Consider the following 27,361-nt stretch of genomic DNA (forward strand, 5'->3'; position numbering starts at 1 on the left):
GGCCGTCTTGTGTATCAAGACTTGTTACTCCTTGGCAAAGAAGGAGCCTCCTGTTGGGCTGAGGGTCCATTCCACTCGGGCCACGGCGGCTACTACTGCCCTGGGCCGGGGAGTCCCCTTGCAGGACATTTGTCAGGCAGCTACGTGGGCCTCGCTGCACACGTTTGCAAGACACTACTGCCTGGACAGCCAAGTCCGGAGGGATGGATTCTTTGGCCGTTCCGTCCTCCAGGACTTTCTGGTGTGATTATTGGTTCGCAGACCCACCTCCGGGGTTGGTATTGCTGTGGTATCTATTCTAAGGTATGGAATCTAATACTAACCTGTTTCTTTCAGATGAACAAGTTACTTACCTTCTGTAACGATATATCTGTAAGAAACAGTAGTTAGTATTAGATTCCTTACCATCCCACCCATCCTCCCCGTTCTGCGAACCGATATCTAGGGTTAAGGTCATCCCCTTTCAGGGCCCTAGTTTCAATGGCCCCTGTGTTGGTTTTTTAACATGGCTCTGCATTTCTGGCGCGGAAAAGCAGTGTCTAAGAACTGACGTCTGCACGCGGAGGCGGCGTCTAAGTACTCCGACGACGTCATCACGGCGCCGACGACGGACGTGGAGCCGCAGACGACGCCTACCTACGCTCAAGGGTACTGCTACTCAAAAATTTCCGGATCCAGTCTGACGCCTGGGGATATTCTAAGGTATGGAATCTAATGCTAACTACTGTCTGTTTCTTACAGATATATTGTTACCGAAGGTAAGTAACTTGTTTGTTAGGTAGGGTTATCATTAGGACATATATTTATAAAATCACAGCAATAATTACAAGCATTGCATTATTCATCTTCTTCACCATTCTTGTAATGCTGGTAACAATGCTTTGTTTCCTTCTACTAATAATTGCAGCCCATGTATTTTACACATGAGTCCAATTGCTTCAATAAATGTTTGAAATGCCAATTTGTGTAGTTCTTGTTTCTCCCTTTGGGCATGCCTGAGGTAACAATGAAAGGGTAGATCTCGTTCCACAATTTCCTTTGGGGAAATAAAGTGGTCATGTTCTTAGGTTGCAGACACCATCCGGTACACTATCAGGTTTAGGGGTCCAGATGGAGCACTGTGAGCTAGCCTGGAAGTGGGCCAACATATTTTGATCATTTGAGTGGACTATTTTGACCCATATGTAGTCCAAATGCACAGTCTTACTTATTTAGTAAGAACCATGTGACACCTTCTGTATAGTTATTGACTTTGCCCACCTGGCCTCTGCATTTTCGTCCAGTTTCTTCTTGGTCAAGAAAAAAATGCGGAAAATGGAAACCAATACTTGTTTTAGAGCATCGAAACAATTTCCTGAAAAATCAATCTTTTTGAATGGTTATGCTGTAAGAAATCCTCCATTTATTATATAAAGGAGATTACATGGCATCATTAGAGCTTCAGGATGCTTTTGTATAAGTCCATCCATCGCAAACATTGAAAATATTTAAGGTTCAAGATGGCCGGATGCCATTACAAATTTAAAGATCTACCCTTTGGTGTCATATCGGCCCCATGAATAATAAACGCAAAATAAACATTACTTTTCATGGAGTGATTAATGGAAAATATCATGCCAACTGCCTTCAAGAAACGATTTTTCCTATCAGCAGCACAGAGTGCAAGTACAAGAGCTATGGAAAATTGAGCCAAGGTAAGGAAAGTAAGTTACTTTCTCAATTTTCATGTTTATACTCATTTGCGAGCCGAGGCGGTCTATGGCGGAACAAGGGGATCCTTTCCCATGATCTGCAAGCGTACCTGGCTGCAGATTTACTACTGAATTGCACTGAACTTTTACTCCTCATTCAATGCTGTGTACTAGTTACTCAGACCTGCTACCTTCTCCACCACAGAGCTTATTCAAGCCCAATTATCTATCAGAGCGCAGCGGAGCTTACCCCCTGTCCGCTATACCAGTGCTCCCTTTGTCCTGAAGAAGACCCCACCCCAAGGACCACAACCTATCCTGACTAGAGGGGTGGAAACGTTGACAACACCACTATACAAACTCCTGCGACACCATAAAGAATTACCTATGGGCGCTATTTAGTTATGTATGATATTGGGAACATTGTGATAACTCACGGAAACGTATACAACAAACTATATTGATGTATATATGTCAACATCACCTTTCCCTGTCCCCCACCCACACTTGAACACTTTACCCTGATTCCTTCCCTCCTCACTTTCTGAGCACTGTATAATATTGCATATTTATTATAACAAGCAATTTTATAACAAGCAATTTTGTGGCTCCTCTGTCAATGCTTTGAAAATAATTGCATGAGACACTCTGTATGAATATATAAATACAATAGTGGACAAACTAGCCACCCTGAATTTGTGTTGTGTTTCTGCTACTATATAAGAATATATGATCTTTACTTGCTAATGTGACCATAAGTTTTTTGATACTGTGTTTATACTCAAACAGCTCATTTTCACGTTTTTAGGGCAACAGACAATGATAAGTTTTTGACAGATTTGTCTCCAAATCCAGATGTTTCTTTCATGTAGGAGACAAACGAGGCAAGCAATGAAGTAAGGCGGCGCCATCTGGATACAAAAGTGCAGGAATTTTGTTTTTTGGTTAACAACTGGGACAACCGACCCTAGATTCACTAGAACAGATTCGATCCTGTTTATATAGAGCGGAAACAAAATGTGAGTCAGCACACATCGCTGATGGACACCCCCCTTCTTTCCCCCCGCCTTAGGGGGAAATGTATCCGTACATTTCCTGCCTTCCCCATACCTCACAGAGGCAACTAAGTCCAGGTGCAATGATCTCAAAAAGGCTACCAGCCCACTTTCAGGAAACATGGCTGTTAAAATGTTCCACTGTTTTGACCCATTGGCACGGTCAGAAGCACTGTATAGGTCCATAAATGCTAAATGGGGAGAGCTATGTTTTGCAAACTTGTATTTGCTCATTTAGAGATGCAAATTTAATCATTGTTCAGTTATTCCAAGACCTTTCCTGGGCCCATATTGAACCAGGGACAGGGTATTATTCTCTGAGGTCCAAAGCAACAGCCTATCCAGAATAATTCTGCCAGTGATCTTTACTGTGGGATCCAGTAAGGAAAATGGGACAGTAGCTTTGCGACTCCTGCACATTCCTCTTTTTCAATACAGGTACAATTACAGATATACACCAGAAAGTTGGCATACCATCCTTGCACACAGAATTTATAATGTCAGCAAGTAGGGGGGCCCAAAACTCAGGAGCTTCCGTACATTGGTCCACAGGAACCCGGTCTGATCTTAGGGCCTATTTGGAGGGGCTAATGAGTATAGCTTCGAACACCTCCTCTGTGGAGATAGAGGTGTCAAAGGGAAAAACAAGGGAATCTTCATTTTCAAAGGCATGGACCTAGTCATCAGTACAATTGATTTTGCCAGAAAGACATGTTCTTTCCTCAGTACAAATGTGCAAGCACAGTGAGCATTCGCAGACAACACTAGGGGAAGTCAAAACCAAGACTTATCTTCAGCATATCTCAGTCACAAATGTTGCTTCAATGCCAGCAGATAACTGTGGCAAGGGTTGACGGGAAATGCTTTCCAGATATCCTGGACAGGAATCTTCGCTTATTCATTTCCACCTCTTCCACTAATTCCCAGATTACTGAACAAAATTTAAAGAGAACCATGTTGCATTATCCTCATAGCCTCATCGTAGCCAAGACAATATTGGTACACAAAACTTCTTCTATCAGAACAGCAGTATATTCCTCTCAAACAGATGCTTGGACTGCTACCAGTGAACAAAGACCAACTTGTTTATCCAGCCCCAAGGCCTCTCAATTTATCAGCCTGGCTCCTGAATACTATGATTTAATGTTTCAGAGAATTGCAGAAAGATCTTAGTATGCACCAGAGCTAAATCCACTAGCGCAACTTAAAAGCTAAATGGACTCTGTTTTGTATATGAGGCTCTCAGAATAACATTCACTCTTTTTCAATATCCCCTGAACTGAACAAATCTTGCCATATTTATTACACCTGGAACGTTCAGGCCTTTCTCTCTCTTCTGTTAAAGTCCACCCTGCTGTTCTATCACGCTTTAAGGGATCATGAAATCAACTGTCTCTCTGTCTTGCAGACAGATTAAAGAATTCCTCAAGGGCCTATTCAGGGCTTATTCTCCAGTTAAAAAGCGGCCAGTTTCTTGATAATTAAAGACAGTCCCATCTCAACTAATACAATGTCAGTTCGAACCTATTCATGAAGTGGACCTCAGACACTTGTCTTTGAATTTGGCTTTGTTATTACCCTTAACTTCTGCTAGGAGGATTAGTGAGATCCAAGCCTTCACAGTTAAGGAATTATACAGGCAATTCAGGGATGTTAGTCATAATGAGAATGAACCCTTGCCATCCAAAGATCCATTAGACTTTCATCTGAATTAACCAGTATTACTTAAAAATGTCTTCCAAAATCCTACGAATGCATTGGAAAGAGTACTTCATACTCTCAACGTTCAACAGTGACTCAAATTGTATATTGACAGAACTGAAACATTTAGAAAAACTGACAAATGTTTGATAGTCTATCGACTTCCCAGAAAGGGATATGCACTGTTGATTTACACTTAGGCAAAATTGGTTGCTGCAGCTATGATGTTTTGCCACCAGAAAGCTGTATATCCTCTGGGTGGAAATTTTAAGCGCACTCCACTAGATGCATATCTACGTCTACTGCTCTGTTTGCTGGAATATTTTTACCGGACATCTGTAGAGCACTACGTGGAGTATCAGGCATACATTTACCTGGCACTACTGCCTGGATTCCTCAGTGAAAGGTCAGCAGTGGGTCAAGCAGTCCTTCAGCATATATCTTAACGAGGTGTGATCTTCTTTCTGTTTTTGTCCTTATTACCTTAAATATTTGCTTCTGACCTCCCCTTACAGAGTTTTTGTTATATTGATAACTACTTGCTATTCAGTTTAAAGCATGTGAATCTATGAAACATTCAGTACTGGAAAAAAAACAAGTTACCTGTGCAGTATCAATCTCCAATATTGATGTCTTTCATAGATTCACATGCAACCCACTCTCCTCCCCAATATGATCTCACTACTTGTAAATACCTCATCTGTATTACCTTTACATTTGTGCTGAGATATCTGAGGTATGGCTGCCCTTGATGGTAAGTGTGCTTCCTGAGCTCATTTTTGATTGGCTTAAGTTTTGTTCTGAAAATGTGAATTCAGTAACATTTTTTACTTTTTTAGACTTGTTAAACATTGCTTTCGTTTTACTGATTGTTATTATTACTTTGGGAATTCCACTTCGCTAACAAAGAAGATTTAAGCCTGTGAAAAATATGTCAATGCTGGAGAACTACAGTGTACAGGTTAGTAACTTGTTTTATTCTCTGCTCCCCTCCCTTTAGTGTGTGTCTACCACCCCAGGTCTCAGAAAAGAAAGCAATTTACATCTCCTGTATGGGGGAGCCAGTCGTCACCACTCCCTTCTCTGCAGACCCCAGGCTTCCAAAATAGAACTCGAAAGCCTTCATGTTAGGTACCATCCACAGGCACACTCATGCTAAGAACACAGTCACAGAACTTCACAGGATTGTGTCAGTAGGCCACACTCCAGTGATACAGGTAAAAATGCCTCGCCCCACTACAGATTCTACTGATCACAAAAACAGATTTGCTGTCATGTCACTCAACGCCAGGTAAGGGCAGTAGCCCCCTATTTTTAATAGGGTAACAGTTGATGGTCTAACCAGACCGCATTACCGTATGACAGGCCTAGGTCATGGCTCACACGCACGATCCGAGTTCGCCCATGACCAGAAATAAGTACTGAGTATCCAGATAGCAATACAGCTGGGACAGTCAAGGCAGGGGAGCTTGTCCCTCACCATGTAGGGGTATTTTCCATTCCAACACTTAGAATTGGGACATTTGACTGTTTTTTAGGTGATATTAATTATAAAGTTGATTACAACATGTGCAGATTTCCGGAAACTTATATTTAACTAAATCAAATTCATGAATCGTTCTGTAGACACTGCAGAAGTATTTACTCCTTCATACTCTTTTATTCTATGAACGGTACAAACATTTAATCAACTATATTGATTGCACTTTTCGGTTACTTCTGATCCTGTATCATTTGTGGCAGTGGATATACGATATATGATGTCCTGATTTTCTAAGCTCTGCTGACTGAAGCCCGAGATTTTGACTTATTTCTTTTAGTTTCTCCACATTTGCCTTTCTAAGGCAATTAGCATCGTGATATTTGAAGGATTGGAAAATGGATGCGAAGTAAAGTAGATGCTATATGCAATTTAAAAATAAATAAGCTACGTGAAATTTCAATTCCAAGCCTTTTAAACTGCATCATGGCTTTTTTACCCAATTTTTCAGGAAATTAGTCTACAAAATGCACAGTTTTTCAACGTTTTATGGCAGAGGATAAACCCCCAACACCCCTGATGAGGGTTAGTTAGGCTGCTTGGAAGAGCACTTTATCACGAATGCCCTTTGAGGATCTATGGCTTTTTAGCAAATCAAGAGGAAGATATTGAGCTATTTGTTGGGCAAAACTCCCCAAACCACCAAGATCATGTGTTGCTCACTCGCTGTGTGTAACTCATAGAAGGCATTTACACTTAACTGCTGTTAGACTTTTGAAGCCCACTTGTAACAACAAGAGAGGAAGGGAACGGAACCAACGATCCTACTCCCCTCGAGAGAAATCAAAAAAACAACTGAGGAGCGTCATACCAATAAAGACTGAAAAAAGAGCATGCATGTAGCGACACTCACAGTCCGGATCAACGTGACAGAAACCTCATTGGGTTGTTCAGAAAGCCCTCACTCACCAACCTAGTTGGTGACATGCTTCATCAGGTTCCACCAGGAGTGGCCGAATGCCGCCCTAGTGTGCTGCAACGCCAGGTTACTGCGGAGCTGGTTTTTTGGGATTCGTGAGGTGCGAATTTAGTGATTTAAAAATGTCCCAATCGTGTCATAAAAAGAAATGTATTTGTTTTGCCAATTGTACATAAATAAAAACGGAAGTGTAGGATAAAGGACCAAAATTAAAAGTCCGGTTTTATCCCTAATGTGAGGTCAACTTGTGTCTGCCTATGTGAGAGCAGTTAATCAGGCATTCGTCAGGACCAGTGAAAATAAAGTGTAGTGATGAGCCCCGGTGATATGGGCGCGCTAAGGCCCATCCTAGTCTGAGGATAGTAGTGTTAAAAAAGATATTGTCTTAAAAAACACTGTAAAACACTGTATTTAGTGATTTTGCTAATAAGAATTGCAAATTACCATCAATCTCAAGTTGATGGTAATTTTCGATTTCTCTGAAAAATGCAATAAAGTGCATGTTTCAAAGTCACATGTTAAATACACACATGAATTTTAAATTCAGGGGTGCAATAGGGTATCCTTTTGGAACTCTTGCACCCTTGAAATTGCATTCTTAATTTGCGAGTCCCTATTGGGTACTCCCAAATTGCGCATACAATTTCAATTGATTCCTATGGGCCTCTAGGAATAAATGAGTAGCGATTCCTTTATTGCGACTCGCAATTAAGCCATTTTAGGGAATCACTATATTTGTAAGAATTCCTGCATGCATAGGCATTTGTGATTCCTTATTTGCAAATCCTTAATATCCACTAATAAGGAATCGCAAATGACATTTTTGATGCATGTGTTCCCAAGAGTAGAGCGTGACCATAAGGGTGTGGACAGTGGGGTTTAACTCTGGCTGGGGACCCGAAACAATCATACAAAGCTTATTTACTTGAAGCAACTTTCTTAAAGGGAAGTATCTGTTCTAAATTCAAAGTTGAAAAAAACGTTATTCAGAGCAATGGAAGTTCGCTAAACAGCATCATTTAAAGGGAGGGTTATGATTGTGATGCTAAAGCTAAAACCAAGCTTAAACGCACTGCTGTGGTGCTTTACTTTAAGCCCTGCTGTAATATTTGTATTTTAATTGATTCATGTATCCATCTGGTGTGACAATGCACTGCACCATGTTTCCAGCTGGGAGACTGAAATGGAAGTACTAGGAATAGAAACATTTATTTTTGTAAGTTGCACAGTTGCGTTATCATTTAGATATCCACCAGTTTGGCAAAGGATTATTAGTTTACTGCTGTGCATCCATTGCATATTTGTAACATGTTTTTATTGTTGTGAGGTGAAGACAATGCGTGCATTTATTTTCTAAATACTTTTATACCTCAGGATATGGTTAACAGGAGAATTTCAATGGACATGATGCTCAAGATGGCTGATTCACAACGATTCCGGCAATTTATTTTGCTCACTCCACAAAGTATGAGGTAAAAAACCTATTTTCCTATGGCATGCTTAGCTGCAATAATCCATTCCAGTAATTTACCAGAGAGTCAATTCAATTAACCTTAATTTTTTAACTATTTATGTAAACCTGAAATGTTTACTGGCAATTGTAAACCCTTTATTGTTCTTGTATATTGTCATAGACTATATACATTGCATGTATGTGGACTTACAACAAAACAGTGAATCGTTGTTTAGTATTAGGTAATTCATGCTATCAACAAAATGTGGGCTTAGGGATGTTGGAGGATGGATTACAGGAGTTGGATGGTCAACTGGTAAGGGTGGTATGGGATAAGAGAGGGTGATGTTTAGGTCTATAATTTGGTTGTAATGTGAGTCAGGGTATCTACTGAGTGATTACGTTTGAAGGATAGGCCATGGCAGAGTTGAACTTCTCTGAGTTTGTAAAGTAGCTCTTTTTTCAATGCTTCATGTGATGATTTCAGTATTCCAGCTTGTAATGTCTTACATTCACCTTAACACCCACATCGTCACTTGGTCTGTGATAGAAACTTTGAGAGCTGGGGGTCTGAACTGTGAACACTTGCTCATTTTAAGTGTTATTTGATTGTCTTCAAAATCTTTCAAAGTAATGAAACTTCTTATCCTGCAAAAGAAACTTATTATTCATAAACTACCTTTTATCTACCTTATTGTCAGGCATTTTTTCTTTTTTCATTGTGTCACTATGCTTGAAGACTTCCTTTCCACTTATACTACATTACTTGAGGTCATATTCTTAGACCAAAATATTTTAGCGTACAAAAATACTAAATACACCTCAGGCAATTAGAGGAACTCACTCTTCACTTTAGTTGGGAGTCAGAAGTGTAGAGGCTCAGAATCTGGCAAATCATCTTCACCGCTCCCAGTCAGAGCAGCGTGATAATTTGTGAGTTAGGAAAAAAGTTCTTCTGTTACTTCGGGACATAAGATATCAAATGCTTTTCAGTTCGCATACCACTGATATTCGAACTATATATTAACACATAATCCTCTTGGAGGCCAACCATATATGCTATTTAGCTGAAAGGGAGCGCATAGTAATAAAGGTGCCTCAAGATAGAAATTATAATCGTCCTTGATGATTGGCATTTTAAGTTCTTGTAGCTCCTGTGATATAGTATCCTGATTGATTGATATTGTTTAACAACAGCGTTTTGTACGAGTGGCTTTTAAACATCAAAAATGGTGACAAAGAATTGCCCTGTGGACACCCGCAGTAGATAGCAAGAGAAGTGGGACGATGTTGCTTCCTGACTGTATTGTCCGTTAACTTGCAAATGAGGAAAACTAAGTAAGGGGAAAATATGCATTCCCACAATCCGTTTTAGATGGTCATTCAATAACTCATGAGAAAAGCACCCAAGGAAGCCAGTAATTCAAGATAACCAATCTTTTCCACCTCTTCGGTCTCCATTATATTGTCAGCTATTAGGGGCAGTTTTTGTGCAATGTTGAGAACGGAAACCAGACTGAAGTTGGTCTAAATGAGAGGCCTTATTGAGATGGGTCTTGACCTGTTAGATAATGATTTTTTTGTAGTAATTTGCTATCTAGAAACCTACATCAAGTTGTTTAGGCCACAGGGTCAAATATGATAATTTAAAGCAAGGGGTTTTCGACCCAATGTTTTGTGTAAAACAGCATTTGGTTATTTTGACACTAACAAAAAGAGAGAAAAAGTTGGGGAAACCTGGTGGTAGAGCAGGCATCACATTTGATGCTCTTGCATTCTTGGAACCATGGATAAAACATTGATGTCAGACTCAACTGAGAATCTAACTCAGACACAGAAACTGCGACAGAGGAGGGCTTTAGCAGTGGTCTTTCCTGTACACCATGTGCCAATCCACCCACACCTGCCTCCCTCCCTCCCTAGTATGTTTGATTTTATACTGGAAGAAAGCTTCTGTAACCTTGCAAGGATCTGCAGTCACTGATAGAATTCCTTGTGGGCAAGGGACATTCTAAACTTAACTAAGCTCCCTCCTGGTACATCTACTGTATTAAAAGTATGGCACAGTATGAGCAGAGAGATGAGATGGGGTAACAGACTAAAAGCAACTCAGCACTACCTACTTTAATGGGACCGCTGCTACATAGCTCTCCACATCCAGTTTGGCACCTGGGAGGATATTCTAAAGTGTGGACTATGCAGTTATATAGCATATCCACCAGAAAGATATTTAACGAAGGTGCATCACTTGTTTGTCTGCACCAGACATCTGATGGAGACTTCTTGGCATTATTCCTTGCATTAGAATAATCCCCAGGCCTCGGACTGGATCCAGAAACTTTTTTGTGAGCAGTACCCATGTGCGTTGGTAGCTCGAAGATTTTTGAGACATTGTCTGGTGTGGTATGGACGTCCACGGGGAATGCTGGTAGCACCTGAGGGAACCCTGCAGCGCTTGTCATTGGTAAAAACTGGTGACAGACCCACACCTTATTTGCCTCTAGTGGGTGCCTTGAGCATAACCCTGATCCCAAGACCTGCGTCGATAGTCGTGCCATGCACACCAAGGACCTGAGCGAGTGGTCTATCAAGATTATTGACCCGCAGTGCTGCGATGGTCTTGATCCAGGTGGAAAGGAAGGTACCAACATCGGTCGCGAAGCCACTCCAGGAGCTTGTCGTCACACACTAAGTCCCACAACTGCAGGAAGAACAAGAAGTCAAATAGGTCTCCTACTTAACCCCATCTGACAGAGTCTTCCAAGTCTTCCAATGAGACTGGGAATTGTAAGCATTCAACGCCTGGCTCCCCATGGTTGAGCCTTGGCCCTTGGCAGTCTCTGTGCCTCCCCAAATTTCTTGGAGCCAAAGCCACCCCTGCCCACCTTCATGAATATTATGAGCCTGTGCACCTCATCTTTGGGTGGCCTGTCCCCGCTGGAGTACCTTCAGGTCCAGCGGGATCCCTACTGGTCTTTTGCTGGCGAGTTCGCCAGTGGCGCCAGTCAGTCCTCTCGGATCCGTTTTCGAAACTAGGCCGGTCAAGCCATCTCGATCTTCCGTACATCGACCCCACTGCTGACCTCTCTGGTGCTGTCAGCGCCACCCAATTCCCATGCCTGACACATAGACCGTTGGGGGTTGTCCTACTCCAGCCCTAACTGGAGGCAATCTATCCAGGCCGAAGCCTGTGCCCTAGTCCTAAGGGGTAGGACTGGGAGGGGCCAGTGGATCCTCATAAATACCAGCCCCTAGAGGTCACTGAGGACACCTGGTGTGAGGATTGCTTGGATGTCAGTGGACTGGACACCTTCCCAGGTACTGGCTTGGTCTCTCCTTCCTTCCATGGTGGTGCGAAGGACCATAGGATATGTATGGTTATATTGAAATTAACACAATTTGTTTGAGCTTTTTAAGCAAGACATGGGTTTAGACAATTTTGTGCTTTTTACATTAATTGTATAAGAAATTTGAGGACATTTTTGATTTAGATTAGTGTGTTGTGGAAGAACCATTGTATGGTCTCGGAGGAGGCCTGTGCCAAATTATCCCAAGTTATTGCTGAGGGGAGAGATGCACTTACGTTTGCCGTACACTGTGGGCTAGACACAATCAGCGTACTTGGCAGAGTGGTTTCATCGTTGGTGGCCCTTTGGTGCCACACCTGGTTGAGAACCACTGAGTTTTCGGGGATGTCTAGGCCTCGTTCATGGACATGCACTTTGATGGCTCCCGTCTCTTTGGAGACAAGGCGGACTCCGCATTAGTGCTTCAAGGGTAGCACAGCCACGGCCAGGTCCTTTGGTCTTTCCATGGTCCCTCACCTCACCCAGTCCGCCTTCGCTCCTTTCTTGGCCATGGAAGGGGCTTTCAGCTGCATTTCTACTAACCCAGCCACCACAACATGCATGTTTTCTTCCCAACTCCTGGGTGGTCCAGTAAGTGGGACCCACAGACCTCATTTGTCAGGTAGCCAGAGATCTGGCCTGACCACCTCCCTCCCCAGCAGTCGCAGCGCGCAAGCCTCTTTAGTTTGCCCTCTGACGATCATGGACATCCAATTGGTGGCAGGGTATGTCTTAACCTTCACTGTGGGAGGTCAAAATAAACTGACCTCAGGATTGTCCAGATTGTCCGCAGGGGCTGCTCTGTCCCCTTTGTGACTACCCCACCACCCATGCAATCCACTTGCAACAGAGGACCACATCTCATTACTCCACCAGGAAGTGGCAGCTCTCTTGACCAACGCATCCATAGAGATGGCCTCAGAAGTAGGTTGTAGTTGCTATTCCAGCTACTTTCTGGTGCCCAAGAAGCACAGAGTCCTTTGTCCTACCCTAGACCTGCGCCCTCTCAATTTCTTCCTGAAAAAGGAGAAATTCAAAATGCTCATGCTCACTCAAGACCGGTCTGCCCTGATCCCAGGAGAATGGATGGTGGCCTTGGACTTGCAGGATCAGTACTTCCACATCCCCGTCCTGCCTGCCCACAGGCCTTACCTGCAGTACACGGTAGGCCACAAGCACTTTCAGCTCACCGTGCTCCCCCTTAGCCTTACCAGAGCACAATCGGGTGTGCACCAAGGTGATAGCGATGGTTACAGCTCATCTTCCCCTAGCTCGACGACTCTGCTTTTTTGAAGGCGGACTCTTCCCACCGATCATCTTCCACCTTCAGACTTCAGTGGAAATTCTGCACTTGCGCAGCAGACATTCTGCACTGTTCACTATCACCATGCAGAAGTCTCACCTGACCTCTTCTCAGATATTTCCTTTAATCAGAGCTGTTGTGGACACAGTGCATTTTCTGGCTTCTCCTCCCAAAATGGCGAGACCAGGGTATTCAGGCACTGATACCAACGTTTTATCCTTCGTTCTGGATTTCGTTGAGACTGACTCTCCTGATTGTGACACATGCCAGCTGGCATATGGGGGCTCTGCAGTGAGACCTGAAGTTCCAGTGGGTGCAGAGTCAGAAGACACGATTCAGATCTCTAAGGGCACTGCAAAAGTTCTGCGGTGGTGGTTAACGAACTGCGATTGAGTCAGCGGCAGACCCCTCTCCTTTCCCCAACCAAATCTGGCAGTGATGATAGATGTATTGTATTGTATTGTAATTGCATTTATATAGTGCTTACTACCCCATACGAGGCGTCGAAACTCTTTTCGGTGAGTAGCTAGTTACTCTGGAACCCATAAAGGTTTAGTGTTGTTAGTATAGTGAAATATGAAAGTAATTTGAGCGGTCAGTTATTTGGATTCGGAAGGATAGCGGAGGGATAGAAGAGGGGAAAAGGTTAGCATTTATTTAGTGCTTTTTTCGCCGGAACCCATAAAGGATTATTGGTGAATTAGTATAGTGAAATATGAAAGTAGTTTGAAAGGTGGATATTAGTCAGTTATTTGGATTGAGAAGGATAGTAAAGGGAAAAAAGGTTAGCATTTATATAGCGCTTGTTACCACTGATGGGGTGTTGAAGCACTTTCTTGGCGAGTAGCACGCTACTCCGGAACCCATAAGGATTAGTGGTGAATTAGTATAGTGAAATATGAAAGTGATTTGAGTGGTGGATATTAGTCAGTTATTTTGATTGAGAAGGGTAGCGGAGGGATAGAAGAGGGAAAAGGTTTGCATTCATATAGCGCTTGTTACCCCTGATGGTGTGTTGAAGCGCTTTTTCGGCGAGTAGCACACTACTCCGGAACCCATAAAGGATTAGTGGTGAATTAGTATAATGAAATATGAAATTTGAGAAGTGGACATGGTCGTCTGTTATTTCGATTGACAAGGACAGTGAAGGAATAGAAAAGTGAAGGCTTTAGACTTTTTAGGTCTCTCGTGGGCGTGGCAGAGCAAAGCACTGCTCCGCCTCTGCGAGAGATATTGTTAGAATTTTTTTTCTAAAGGGGACTCTAAGCCTGTCCCTCTTTTTCATTGGGTAGCGTCAGCGTTTATGGTAAACTCTGGCTTCCCATTGGAAAAGAGGGTTTTTGGTTGAAACCCTGCCCGCTTTTCAGACTGCCCCGCCGGACACGATAGCCTGCTTTGCGGCTGTCGTGAAGACTTTTCTTATCTTCTTGATTATTTAACAAGCAGATAAGAAAAATCTTCACCACAGCTGTGAAGCAGGCACAGAGTGCCGAGGCGCACGGGTCACGGGGAGGACAGGGGAATCGCGGCAGACTCTGTGCTTTTCTGCAGAGGCAGCCAGATGAAATCCTTGTGCTGTTCCACTAGCCTGCACTTTATTTATATGCTAGCACAGAGGTACAATGGTTATAAAGATATGTGAGAACATCCAGAGTTTGGTGCTGTTGTTTTTTCCAGTGTACACTTGGTCATTCTCTCGACCAGAGCGCAGTGCTGTCTCCGTGCCTTTAGTTTTTTACTCTACCCCACACCCTGCCTCTGTCTCCTCGCTGCCCCATCTTCCCCACCCCCTCTGTAATCCCTGCGCCTGGGCTGTCTCGTAATTTGAGCACTGGGGGGGTCAGGCACACAGCACCTAACGGTGCTGCTGAGGCCCAGACAGCGTGACTGTTGGACTTTGCCCTTCTGGCAGGTTCACCCCTAAACTTTATGCTTTGTGTGGTGACCCAGTGCTAGTGATTTCGGCTTCTTCACACTTTCACTGTGTCCCAGTGGAAAGTGCGTGCGCACTCTGAGTGCGTGTGGTGAGATTTGCCTGCCCTCCCATAGGAATGCATGGGGAATGTATGTGTCCATGTTAGTTCCTGATGTGTGAGGAGTGCAGGCTCGAGTTTGGTATGTGCGGACTTGTGTGATTAAATGCTGCGTAATGATGTATGCGGCGTGATTGTGTCTAGTGAGGAAGTGCCACATCTAGAAGTTGGCATGTTTGTGTAATTTGTGTCTGGTGTGTGATTGGCTGGAGCTGGCTGGTAAGCCTGTCTCCAGAAGTCAGGATGGGTCTGCCCCGGTGGTGAGTGCTGAGATTAGCATGCTCATGTGAGGGAGGAGTGCACCAGGGACCTGAATAGGGCTGGGCTGTCCCCACACAATGCTGGCTCCGCCCCCTGTGGTGCGTCTAATGACCCTAGCCTGACTAGTGAATAGTGAGAGGGGCTGAACACATCACAGTGCTCCAAAACCAGCTGCGACTGGTTTTTCCCCCCACCCTGCACCTAAGGACAAAGGATTTACCTGTATAAAAAGGGGCTGTGTCCTCTTGCAAAATGTTCTCTCCTGATCCAAGCTGAGGGGGGCCTGCTGCTGCGGGGGCGCCAGGAGGACCGCCACTGGGGATTGCCTCCCTGCCTAGCAGGACCCTGTGAGCTGGATCCTGGGCCCAGCCTAGCCCCCCCACCTCCTGAAGGACTTTTTATTTTGACTACACTTTGGGGCATCCTAGCGCTGGGGAGCGCTTTGCCCTCACTCCTTATCTTTATGGCGCTTGGGAGCGCTGTGGGGGCAGCCTAAGGGGACCAGCGCTGCTGCGTTCCTGATAGCCCTGAGCTGCCTGCCTGGAGGGATTCCCCAGCGTGGGGATCCCCCCTTCAGGGAAGTAATTTGCGGCGTGGGTGCCCACCCCGCTTTGACTGCCGCGGATTGCCCCATCATTGAGGGCTGTTTAACCTGCAGGTGCCCACCCTGCATTGCAGTATTTGCTACTGCCGTCCTTGGGCCCAATCGTTAATTATCCCCCCTCCGGGCCGCAGCGCTGCCTGCGACGACCCGGAAGTGCTGCCAGAATCAAACCGGAAGCGGACGGGTGCTCACCCCGCGCTCCGGTGCAGAGAAGTGAGGCAGGGAGCGAGCAGGTGAAATCCGCGGGGCTCCCGTATTACGGTAGAGCCCCGCCTGCTGCCAAGTCACGCCTGCGGCCATGAGGAGAAGGAGCAGGGACACAGAGAAGCCGCCTGATCCGCGTCGGGGCTCCGGGTGAGGAGGAGAGCCCGTGCCCTGCAGCAGCTGTGTCCGTGAGGCAGAGGGGGGCCCGCAGCACATTGCCGGTGCCTGCCCCCGCCGCGGTGGATGGAGACGTGCTGCACCCCAGGTCCAGGAAGCCGGTGAGTGAAAGCCTGCTGGGGGGGAAGGTACGAGGCCGCGTACCCTGCCGGTGCCTTGACACGAGCAGCCCCGCTCTGCAGAGGGCTCCTCCTACGTTGCTGTTGGTGTCTCGGGGGCCCCATTTGGCAGTGGGCCGCTCCACCGTGATTTGGGGGCATAATTTCAATCGGAGCGTGCAAGGCTCAAACAGGGGGCACCATTGTTCTGTAAAGGTCCCGTGGGGCCCGTGCATATCCCTTGAGCGGCCCCGGAAGGCAGCGGGCTGCTCCCACCTTGCCCCACATTGTTATTGAGAGCACGAGGCTCCTGGGCACACCGTTCTCGAGCCTGAAAGGCTCATGGGGGCAGATTGTTTATTCAGAGCCCACGAGGCTCCTGGACATACTTGTTTACGAGCCATGAGAGGCTCCAGGGCACCACATTTCTTTCTAAGCCCACGAGGGCTCCTGGGAGCACCGTTGTTTTGTTTCAGAGCCTGCCAGGCTCCCACGTGTCCTTGGGCATTTTTGGTCAGAGCTCCAGAAGAGAGCAAGGAGGCATGGTGGTGCCAGGCTCAGTTCTCCAGCTGCCCAGCACTTAGTGGGCAGCTGCTCCGTTTAGGCACCCTGACTTTGGGACACAGGGCGTTTCAGCCCCAGAGAGGCCAGTTGGCCTGGGGACAGTCACAGGTTGTGGCCTAGGTGATTTCTGCGCAATTGTTCTTTGCTGCAGCTCTGAAAGTGTTTTTATGCATCATGTGCTTTTCCCTACACCGCTGAATGTATGTTTATGCTTCATGTGTTTTTTCCTTATACCTCTGAATGTTGTGATGCATCATGTGTAATGTTCTTATGCCTATACCCCTAAACGTATAGTGATACTTAGGTGGTTGTTCCTCCTAGTACAAGTGTTGCTAGTGAGGTCCTGGTTCCCTGCGTGGCATTCTCCTAAGGTGGTTAGGGTGACGTAGGTGGTACTTACCTCTCACCAGTGGTTACTGGTTGTGTGCTCTATTTTCTATTTTGTGTTAGTTATTATTGTTCTATGTTCTAAGTGCTAATTCCTACAAGTATTCTAGTTCTAAAAGTGCTTATTCCTGGCAGTGGTCCATGTGGCCCTGTCCTGTACATACATCCCCTGTAAATTCTGCCCATGCCTGTTGGCACATTGTAAAGTGTGCGTTTTTATCTAATGTGTTTGGCATAACACAAAGACTATTTTTATACACAACCTTGTGTGCAGTTTCCTTTGTGGTGGGCCTTGGGTGTTGTTGCTGGGGGTGCATGCGCTAACCCTTAACCTACATTTCCTCCGGGATAAGCCTTTCTGCTCGCGCCACGTTGCCTAGAGGGTGAGCAGGGGTTATCTTTGGCATGTAACTCCCTTGCCCTGACTTAGAACGGTGGTTTCTGCCTGGTTTTGGCGCAAGCCCCAGCCAACCGGAAATCGCAATTGCTAACATTGGTAGGCAGCAGAAGGGATCCGGATTTGGGTCACACGACATATGAGCCATGTGTTCGCCTCAGGGGGATGGTGTGTAAATCCTCAGAAGTCCTGGAGTCCAGGCAATTATTCCACCAAAGGTTTAAGACCAGAGGTTAGGAGGCCAGGTTCAGGATCCGCCTGACCTGAAGGGTAGGACGTCTGTAACCAGCGTCCTGATCGGTTCATCTTCCAGGGGTACCACTCCAGTTTGGAAGGTGCAGAACTCTGGTAGGTGGTGCAGAGGGTGGGAGAGCCCGCCTCTGAGCCCGGTGCAACCTGAGGGGGTTAACCCTAGGTTGGGAGAATGGCGTTCTGAGGGTACCCCTCGCAGGAGAAGGAGGAACTCTAGACAGAGAGGTAGGGGGAGGAGAGCCTTCCCTGAGACTCCTGGTCCGCCTGAGGGTGTAGACCCTAGGCTGGAGAACCAGTGGCAGTCTAGCCCTGTCTTACAGACAGGAAAAGTGGAGCATGGCTATTATGTTCCAGGGGTTACTACCCCTGCTCTGTGAATAGGCAGGGACCAGTGGCACCTGGGTGGCCTAGGGCCTGGTCATGGCCGCGGACAGCTTGGGAGTACCAGTGGGGTAGCCCAGTTGGTCCAGACAGTGGTTTTAGAAGGAACAACATGGGTTCACCGTGACGTAGAACAGGAGGGTGTCCCTGCAGTTGCGGGCCCGCATCTGTGTTCTATCGCCCCAGCAGGGAAGCCCATCACAGTGGTGATTGGTCTACCCTGTGTTTTGGCTAAAAGGGGGTTGTGTTGGACTTGGCCCTTCTGGCAGGTTCACCCCTAAACCTTTTGCTTTGTGTGGTGACCCAGTGCTAGTGATTTTTGGCTTCTGCACACTTTCACTGTGTCCCAGTGGAAAGTGCGTGCGCACTCTGAGTGCATCTGGTGAGATTGGCCTGCCCTCCCATAGGAATGCATGGGGAATGTATGTGTCCATGTTAGTTCCTGATGTGTGGGGAGTGCAGGCTTGAGTTTGGTATGTGCGGACTCGTGTGATTAAATGCTGGGCAATGATGTATGCGGCGTGATTGTGTCTAGTGTGGAAGTGCCACTTCTAGAAGTTGACATGTTTGTGTAATTTGTGTCTGACGTGTGATTGGCTGGAGCTGGCTGGTGAGCCTGGCTCCAGGAGTCAGGATGGGTCTGCCCCGGTGGTGAGTACTTAGATTAGCATGCTGATGTGAGGTAGGAGTGCACCTGGGACCTGAATAGGGCTGAGCTGTCCCAACACAATGCTGGCTCCGCCCCCTGTGGTGTGTCTAATGACCCTAGCCTGAATAGTGAGAGGGGCTGAGCACATTACAGTGCTCCAAAACCAGCTGCGACTGGTTTTTCCCCCCACCCTGCACCTAAGGAAAAAGGATTTACCTGTATAAAAAGGGACTGTGTCCATGTGGCCCTGTCCTGTACATACATCCCCTGTAAATTCTGCCCGTGCCTGTTGGCACATTTTAAAGTGTGTGTTTTTATCTAATGTGTTTGGTATAATACAAAGACTATTTTTATACACAACCTTGTGTGGAGTTTCCTTTGTGGTGGGCCTTGGGTGTTGTCGCTGGGGGTGCGTGCGCAAACACTTAACCTACATTTCCTCCGGGGTAAGCCTTTCTGCTCGCGCCACGTTGCCTAGAGGGTGAGCAGGGGTAATCTTTGGCGTGTAACTCCCTTGCCCTGACTTAGAACGGTGGTTTCTGCCTGGTTTTGGCGCAAGCCCCAGCCAACCGGAAATCGCAATTGCTAACATTGGTAGGCAGCAGAAGGGATCCGGATTTGGGTTTGCGCTGTACCACAGCGGCAGCTGGCAGCACCACAAAACTCTGCATTTTAGATAAATCACATTTTGGGGATCATGGTTTCTAAATTGTTCTGAATGTCATTTCTTGGGAAATGTGTTTCTTGTGCACTGTGAGTTAGGTGTCACTAGCTCAGGGTGGTTTCTATCCCCTAAGTGCAGTTAGAATTTTCTGGATTCACCAGAGGGTGGGATCCAGTGGTAGCAACGTAATAGTGTCCAGTACAGTTGTTCCCCGCCCCGCTCCCAGAGTTTGGTACCTGTGTCATGTGTGGTCAGGTTGAGAAATCAGGGGTAGTAGAAACTGCCTTACCAGTCCGAGGGAGGGTTGTGTGTGGATGAATGGTGTGTGGCACTAGACTAGTGAGTTTGAGTTCTCTGGGATAGGAAACTTGCTGAATACTGTGTGAATTGTGTACTCTTGCTTCAGCTCAGGCAGTTAAGTCCCCTGTGTTGCACGTGTCTGTGAGCATCCTGCCAAGATGGAGTCTGCTTTGAATGTCTGGGGACTGTTTATGCATAAGTTGAGAGAGTTTTGCGAAGAGAGAGACATCGCAGTGAATGAGTCAGACACCCAGTCCCAACGTATGCAGCAACATGGGCCTCACTGCATATGTTCACCAAGCACTATTGCCTGGACAATCAGGGCGGGTTTTTTGCCCATTTGGTCCTGTAGAACCAGTATGAATCTAGTTCACAGATTCACCTCCAGAGTGGTATTGCTTGGGTATGTATTCTAAGGTAAGGAATATGCGGCTAGACGTTTCAATCAGATACACAACTGGCTTACCTTCGGTAACACATTCCCTGGTAGAGACACTAGTAGTTTTTCCGGGATCCTGTGCGACCTCCGCCCAATTGAAAGGAATTTATAAGGCCATACACCTCATCTATGGGCGGCCTGTTCCCTCTGGTGTGCCTTCAGGACCCACATGTTCTTATGGGGGGCCCTACTGGATCCACACCAGAGGCTCCGGTGACAATTAGGCCCCAAGGATCTACAGATGAATCCGGATCGGCACCGGTCATACCACCTCGATTTTCCTCAATGCCGATCCCAAGGATGGTGCTCCCAGGGCCACCGTCCCCATCCTCATCCCTGACTCCAACACCGAGCCGTAATGGTGTCGTCCAAAGCCGACTTGAGCCATACCTTGCAGACAAAAGCCAGAATCCTATTCTTATGGGCTAGGACTTGGAGAGGAATTGAAGGAGTTCCTGGACACTGAAGAATACCAGCCTTTTGAGGAACAAATAGACTGGAGTGAGGATCTGGGTAAAGCCAGTGGACTGGAAACTTCTCCAGATACTGGCATGCTTTCTCCCCTTCTGTGGCTACGGAGAAGGGAGCATCCTTTGCAATGGTGGTGCGGAGCACAGCTGAGGACCTGGACCTTAGCTTTCCCTTGGTGGCAGTCAAGACTAATGTGTTGACGGTAGTGTTTCAACCGGGAGTGCCCCCATCAGAACCACTTCTCCCTTTCTGTGAGGCACTTACTGACCTCCTGCTTGGGACTTGGTCAAAGTCCAACAGAGGGGCTCTTGTGAACAGGACAATTGCCCACCACTAAAGCCCCGCTCCAGAGAAGCCACATTTTCTCACCCAACACCATACCTCAGAAAGCTTGGTGGTCCAAGCCTCAACGTCTCATGTAAATCCTGGGGCAATCCTTTACCGCTCCCCCGGACAGAGAATTGCGATTCTCATATTTACATGACTAGAGAATCTGGATTTTATTAAAGACTAGGAGGCTGACATTATGCATACATCTTTAATGCATATCCCAGCTGCCGCATCACAATACAAAAGTTCCAAATAGAACAAAGGCAACAGCTAAATGCCATGAGCCAACAACACACACTCTTTTAAATGAGGACATCAGAGTAGATAAAGTTCATGAAGAGTTCAAAGGCTTGAGGCGAAAAAGAATCAAACTCCGCAACATAGGAGATGAAAAACAGAATATCTCGAAACTTGAGTGGAGAAGGCAGAAGGAAGAAATCCAGGCAGGACGCACTCTTGAAAGTCGTAGTCAAGATCAGGCATTATCTGAAAGGATAAATAAATTAGTCCAAAACTCAATAGACACAATTCCAAACATGTCATAAAAAACAAATCCATAAGTTAAAAAATCAAGGACAGTAAGCATTACAATAAATTGTACAAGGTAAAAATATATATTGAAATGCCTCCGGAGGAGGGAGGGAGGGATAATGTCAGCCTCCGAGTCTTTAATGAAATCCAGATTCTCTAGTCTTTAAATATGAGAATCGCAATTTCATTACAAGACCGGAGGCTACATTATGCATGTTGGAAACTTCCTAAAACAGCATCAGACATGTGTTGGATGGGTTTACAATAGTGACGAGCAAAGGTACCGGCATTGGACCAGTCAGCAGCTTTCAAGATGTCATCCAACTTACCTCCAGTCCAAAGTGATTTGCTAGCCATAGCACCTCTAAGGGAATGAGCCTGAAATCTACTCAAGTCAACCCCAGCTAGGTTCAAGGCGGATTTAATCCATCTAGCAATAGAGGAGGAACTAATAGCCTTATGAGGTTTAACAAAGGAGATAAGCAATTGATTAACGCCATCTGGACGGAATCCAGACATTCTAAGGTCCTATTCCTTCATGCACTCAACAACACAGAGTTTAGGATGAAGGTCGAATCGTGGATAAAAAATGGAGTCAGACATGGTTTATGTCCTACTATGGATATCGAACTTAACGCCAAAAACATTGTAAGAACGATAGGTAATATCAAGAGAACGGATATCTGAAGATCTTCGGCAAGAAACTAGGCATAAAAGAGTAGCCAGTTTAATAGAAAGATTCTTCCTGTTGAGGAGAGAATTAGAAGGCCAATGAGTAAAGAGACGAAGAATCAAATTAACATCCCAAAGTATATCATACTTGGGTCTAGGGGGTCTTTTAAGACGAATCCTTTTCATAACCCTAAAATTAATGACATTCTTCCCAATGGTCTTCCCATTAACAAGAGTATGGCCTGCAGAAATTGCAGATCTAAAGCAGTTAATGGATCTGTAACGAAGTCCCCTCTCGAATTGTTCAACCAGGAAATTAGTCACATCAACAATAGGTTTCTCCAAGGGATCCAGGTCCCTTTCCAAGCACCAGCATACCCAAAGTTTCCAGATTCTATTGTATCTATAATGGGTGCCTGGTGCCCAGGACTCCCTGAGAAGGATTGAAGCCGCATCCGAAAGACCTGAGATTTCGTTAGATCTCCTGACACCCTCCAGGCAAGAAGGGATGAACTCCGATTGAGGATTAGAGGGTGTATTCGACCGTCTGAATCTGTGAGAAGATCTTCCAGTGAAGGGATCAGGAAGGGAGTACTGCAAGTCAGTTCCAGAGCTGTGGGAAACCACGACTGGGAGGGCCAGAAGGGAATTATCAAAAGGAGGAGACACTTGTCTTGTCTCACCTTCTGAAGCATTCTCTGAATCATTGCGAAAGGGGGAAAGGCATATCCCCGATTATCCCTCCAAGGCTGAAGGAAATAGTTGAATGCCAGAGCACTCGGGTCGGGCATCCAGCTGAAATAGTTTGGGAGTTGGGAGGTGAGCCTGCTTGCAAAAAGATCCACCTCCAGAGGGCCCCAAAACCGATTCAGTGTCCTGAAGACGGAAGGATTCAGCTTCCAATCGCTGAAATCCACGAGGAATTTCAGCGATTGGAAATTCGCTGGATTGAAAAGACGCTGGATAATCTTGGGACGAAGATGTTTTTTTCCACCAGCCTGGCACTGCTGTCTGTGAAAACCACATAATTTTTGGAGCACTATTCCCACGCTCTATGGAATATGGTTGCGCTGATGCTGCCGAGGAGGCCTGGCCTGTGCTCACCCAGGCTGTTGCTGTTGGGAGGGATGCTGCTAAGTTCACCATTCACTATGGATTAGACGCCACTGACTCACTAGGCAGAGCGGTTTCATTGACAGTGGCCCTATGACGGCACGCCTAGTTGAGGACTACTGGCTTTTCTGAGGATGTCCTGTCCTCCCTCTTGGACATGCCGTTTGATGGCTCTGGTCTCTTCGGAAACCAGACAAATTCGGCACTGGAGCGCTTTAAGGACAGCAGGGCTACAGTCAGGTCCTTGGGCATTTCTATGGCCCCTCGTCATGCTGAATTTGCCTTTCATTCCTTTCATGGTTGAATCTTTACCCTCCCAGCCACTTCCAGCCACTGCGGCACGCAAACTGTCCAGCAACTGTGTGGCCATGGATGCAGTTCCGACCGGCCCATGTGTCGGGTGACAGGCCACCAACCCCCCAGCAGCCTCCAAACCCTCCTAGCTTCCCATTTACCATAATGGGCACCCAGTGGGCAGCGTGATTCGCCATCACCTGCCCCACTGGCAGTCCATAACATTGTAAAGGTAGGGTTTGAAGATTGTCTGGAGGTGCTGCTCCCTCCCCTTCAACTGTACCCCTACATCTATTCCACCTACTTACGACACCTCCAAGAAGTGACGGCCATAGGAGCCATAGAGAGAGTGTTGATGCCAGAAGTAGGCTATGGTTGCTATTCCTGCTACTTTCTGGTGCCCAATTAGGATGGATGCCTTTGTCCTATCCTCAACCTACACTCATTTTCTTCCTCAAGAAGGAGAAATTCAGGATGCTTACTGTTGGTCGGGTCCTGAATGCCCTGGACCCAAGGGACTGGATGGTGGCGTTGGACTTGCAGGATTCATGCTTCCACAATCCCATCCTGCCTACCCACAGGCATTACCTTCTTTTCACGGTGGGCCACTAGCATTTTCAGTTCACTGTGCTCCGTTTTGGCCTCACCAGTGCCCCTTGGGTATTCAACAAGTTGATGGCACTGACTGCAGCCCAACTGTGAAAGTCTGGGGGTGCCAGCCTTTCCCCTATGTCAACGACTGGCTGTTGAAGGCAGGATCCTCCCCTGCTGTCTCCCACCTCCAGACTACAACGAACCTCCTGCATTCTCTGGGGTTCTATATCAATGTGCAGAAGTCACACCTGACTCTCTCCTACAGATTCTCCCTTTCATCGGAGCTCTTCTGGACACAGTGCAGTTTTGGGCCTATCCTCCCGAAGGGCGAGTCCAGGATATTCAGGCTATGAATCGGATGTTTCAGCATCTATCGCTGATTTTGAGTGAGACTGACTATTAGGCTGCTGGGCCTTGTGGCCTCCTGTTTGTAACACATGCCCGTTGGCATATACAGGCTCTTCAGTGGGACCTGAATTTCCAGTGGGTGCAGCATCAGGGAAATCTCTCTAACATTGTCAAGATCTCGGAGGGAACTGTGATAGATCTGCAATGGTGGCTAACAAACTGTGCCCCCTCTGCCTTTCCCTACCAGATCTCACAGTAGTGACAGATGCGTCACTCCTGGGATGGGGCGGCCATCTGGGAGAGGTAGAGATCAGAGGACTCCGGCGGAATTTGGCTCCACATCAAACCTTTGGTGGTTCAGAGTGATCCAATTGGCATTTAAAACCTTTCTACCCTCCATCCAAGGAAGGCTACTGCAGGTGTTCAGAGACAACGTCACCACTATGTGGTTCTGCAACAAGCTTGGTCAAGAAGCCCTGCGTCTCTGGACATGGCTAGACAGCAGGGAATATGCCTGGTGGTTCAACATCTGGCGGGTTTTCTGAACCCCAGAGCTGACAAACTCAACCCAAGATGCCTAACGGATCATATATGTTGTCTCCATCTGGAGTGCAAGGCCACTTTCAGAAGTGGGGAGAGACTTGGTTGGCTCTATTCGCCACTGACGAGAAGTGCAATGTCAGCAGTTCTGCTTGCTGGAGTTTCCTAGGCGGCTCTCGCTCGGAGACGCTTTTCGTCCCAAGTGGAGCTCAGGATTCCTGTACACCTTTCTGCCCATACCACCCCTGCCCAGAGTTCTCAAGACGATCAGTTCATCCTTGTGACTCGGAATGTGCACAGACAATCTGGTATCCCTAGCTGTTGAGCATGGCCATCGGTCCTCCAATCAGGCGGCCCCTTCTGGAGGATCTTTTGTTGCACCAGCTAGGAAGGGTTCTCCCACCGAACCTGTTGGCGCTCTGCGTTCTTACTTGGAGGTTGAGCAGCGACAGTTGACCGCTTTCGACTTTCCGACCGAAGTCTGTAACGTTATTGGCAAGTCCAGGTGTCCCGCTACTAAGACTGTTCACGCCTGCCTTTGGAAATATTTTTTGGCGTGGTGTACAACAGAACTCTGCTCTGGACACTGATGAGGTATATCTTTCTGCAATCTCTGCTTTTCTTTAGTTGCCTGACCAACCTTCCCTTTTCCAATCCCCTATTGTACATAGGTTTTTGAAAGTTCTGCACCATATGTTTCCGCCCACTCCTTTTGTTATGCCTCAATGGGACCATAATCTGGTCCTGACATTCTTGATGTGCCCTCGGTTTGAGCCCCTGTATAAATGTCCTCTCAGGTTCCTTACCATCAAGACTGCCTTCCTGGTGGCAATAAAATCTGCCCAGAGTGTCATTGAGCTTCAGGCCTTGTGATCCAAGCCTCCTCATCTTAACATCTACCCAGGCAAACTGGTGCTTTGAACGAGAGCTTCTTTTCTTCTGTAAGTGGGCACTCCATTTCACATAGGCCACACCATCACTCTGCCTACTTTTTACGCTCCGTCTCATCCTTCCAAGGAAGAAGAGTGAATGAACTGTCTGGATCCAAAAAGAGTGTTGTCGTTCTACTTTGACTGCACAAAAGAGTTCCGGGTAGACGACAAACTCTTAATGGGGTATGTTGGAAAGCAGAAGAGGACCATCTCACGATGGATCATACTCTTCATCAAAATCTGCTACGCATTGGCTCAGAAACAACCACCTGAAGGTTTGCATGCTCATTCCACCAGAGCTAAAGCTGCAACCACTATGTTAGCTCTCTGAGTTCCAGTCCTGGACATCTGCTAGGCAGCATTGTGGGCTTCCCTGCACACATTTACCAAACACTACTTTCTGGGCAGGCAGGTCGGTATGGATGAGCACTTTGCCTGTTCGGTTCTTCAGGACTTCCTTGTGTGAAATTGGTCCACAGACCCACCTTCGGGGAGGTATTGCTTTGGTATCTATTCTAAGGTAAGGAATTTGCAGATGAGCAAGTTACTTACCTTTGGTAAGGATTGGTAAAGGGTCTATCTAGCTGCAGATTCCTTAGCCATCCTCCCCGCTATGCAGTGGGATCTCAAGACTCACTGGTCCCAATATCAAGGGTCTCTAACCAGGTTCAGATTTTGGAGGAGACTGCAAACGGTCAGTGGTGGTTACTGGACCAGGTATGCATCATCAACAGACCCCTCTCCCTTCCCCATACAGAGCTCAGTGTTGACCGATGCATCGTTTCTGGGTTGGGTTGGCTATCTTGGAGAGGTGGAGATTAAAGGCCTCCGGTGGAGTCCTTACTCCATATCAGCCTTCTGGAGCTCAGGCTATCCTCTTGGAGTTGAAAGCCTTCCTTCCATCTATCAAGGGGATGCTGGTAGAGCAGAATGAGGTCACGGACCCTGTAACAAACAAAGTCTTAGACCCTGTACTAGGATACCATGCACCGCTAGACCACCACAGATTTTTCGTGGACGCACTTGCTCAGCTGTTGAATCCTAGCAGGTTACGAGTAGCAGTTAAACGTTTTATTTTATTTTTATTTTTAGAGTTTTCTATAGCGCGTACCAGACC

The 27,361-nt window shown here is 46.5% G+C and overlaps 1 protein-coding gene across 2 annotated transcripts in view; it reads left to right on the forward strand.

The window, feature by feature from the left end:
- The window catches only part of SMC6 (structural maintenance of chromosomes 6), a 602,788-nt gene that overhangs the window by 542,381 nt on the left and 33,046 nt on the right, over positions 1–27,361 (forward strand). For both annotated transcript variants that reach the window (XM_086926302.1, XM_086926303.1), the window contains exon 26: positions 8,281–8,378. In XM_086926302.1, coding sequence (XP_086782428.1) covers positions 8,281–8,378 — 98 coding nt within the window. The remainder of the gene's footprint in view (positions 1–8,280; positions 8,379–27,361) is intronic.

The sequence above is a fragment of the Lissotriton vulgaris genome, chromosome 6, assembly GCF_964263255.1.
Source record: "Lissotriton vulgaris chromosome 6, aLisVul1.2, whole genome shotgun sequence".
NCBI lineage: Eukaryota > Metazoa > Chordata > Amphibia > Caudata > Salamandridae > Lissotriton > Lissotriton vulgaris.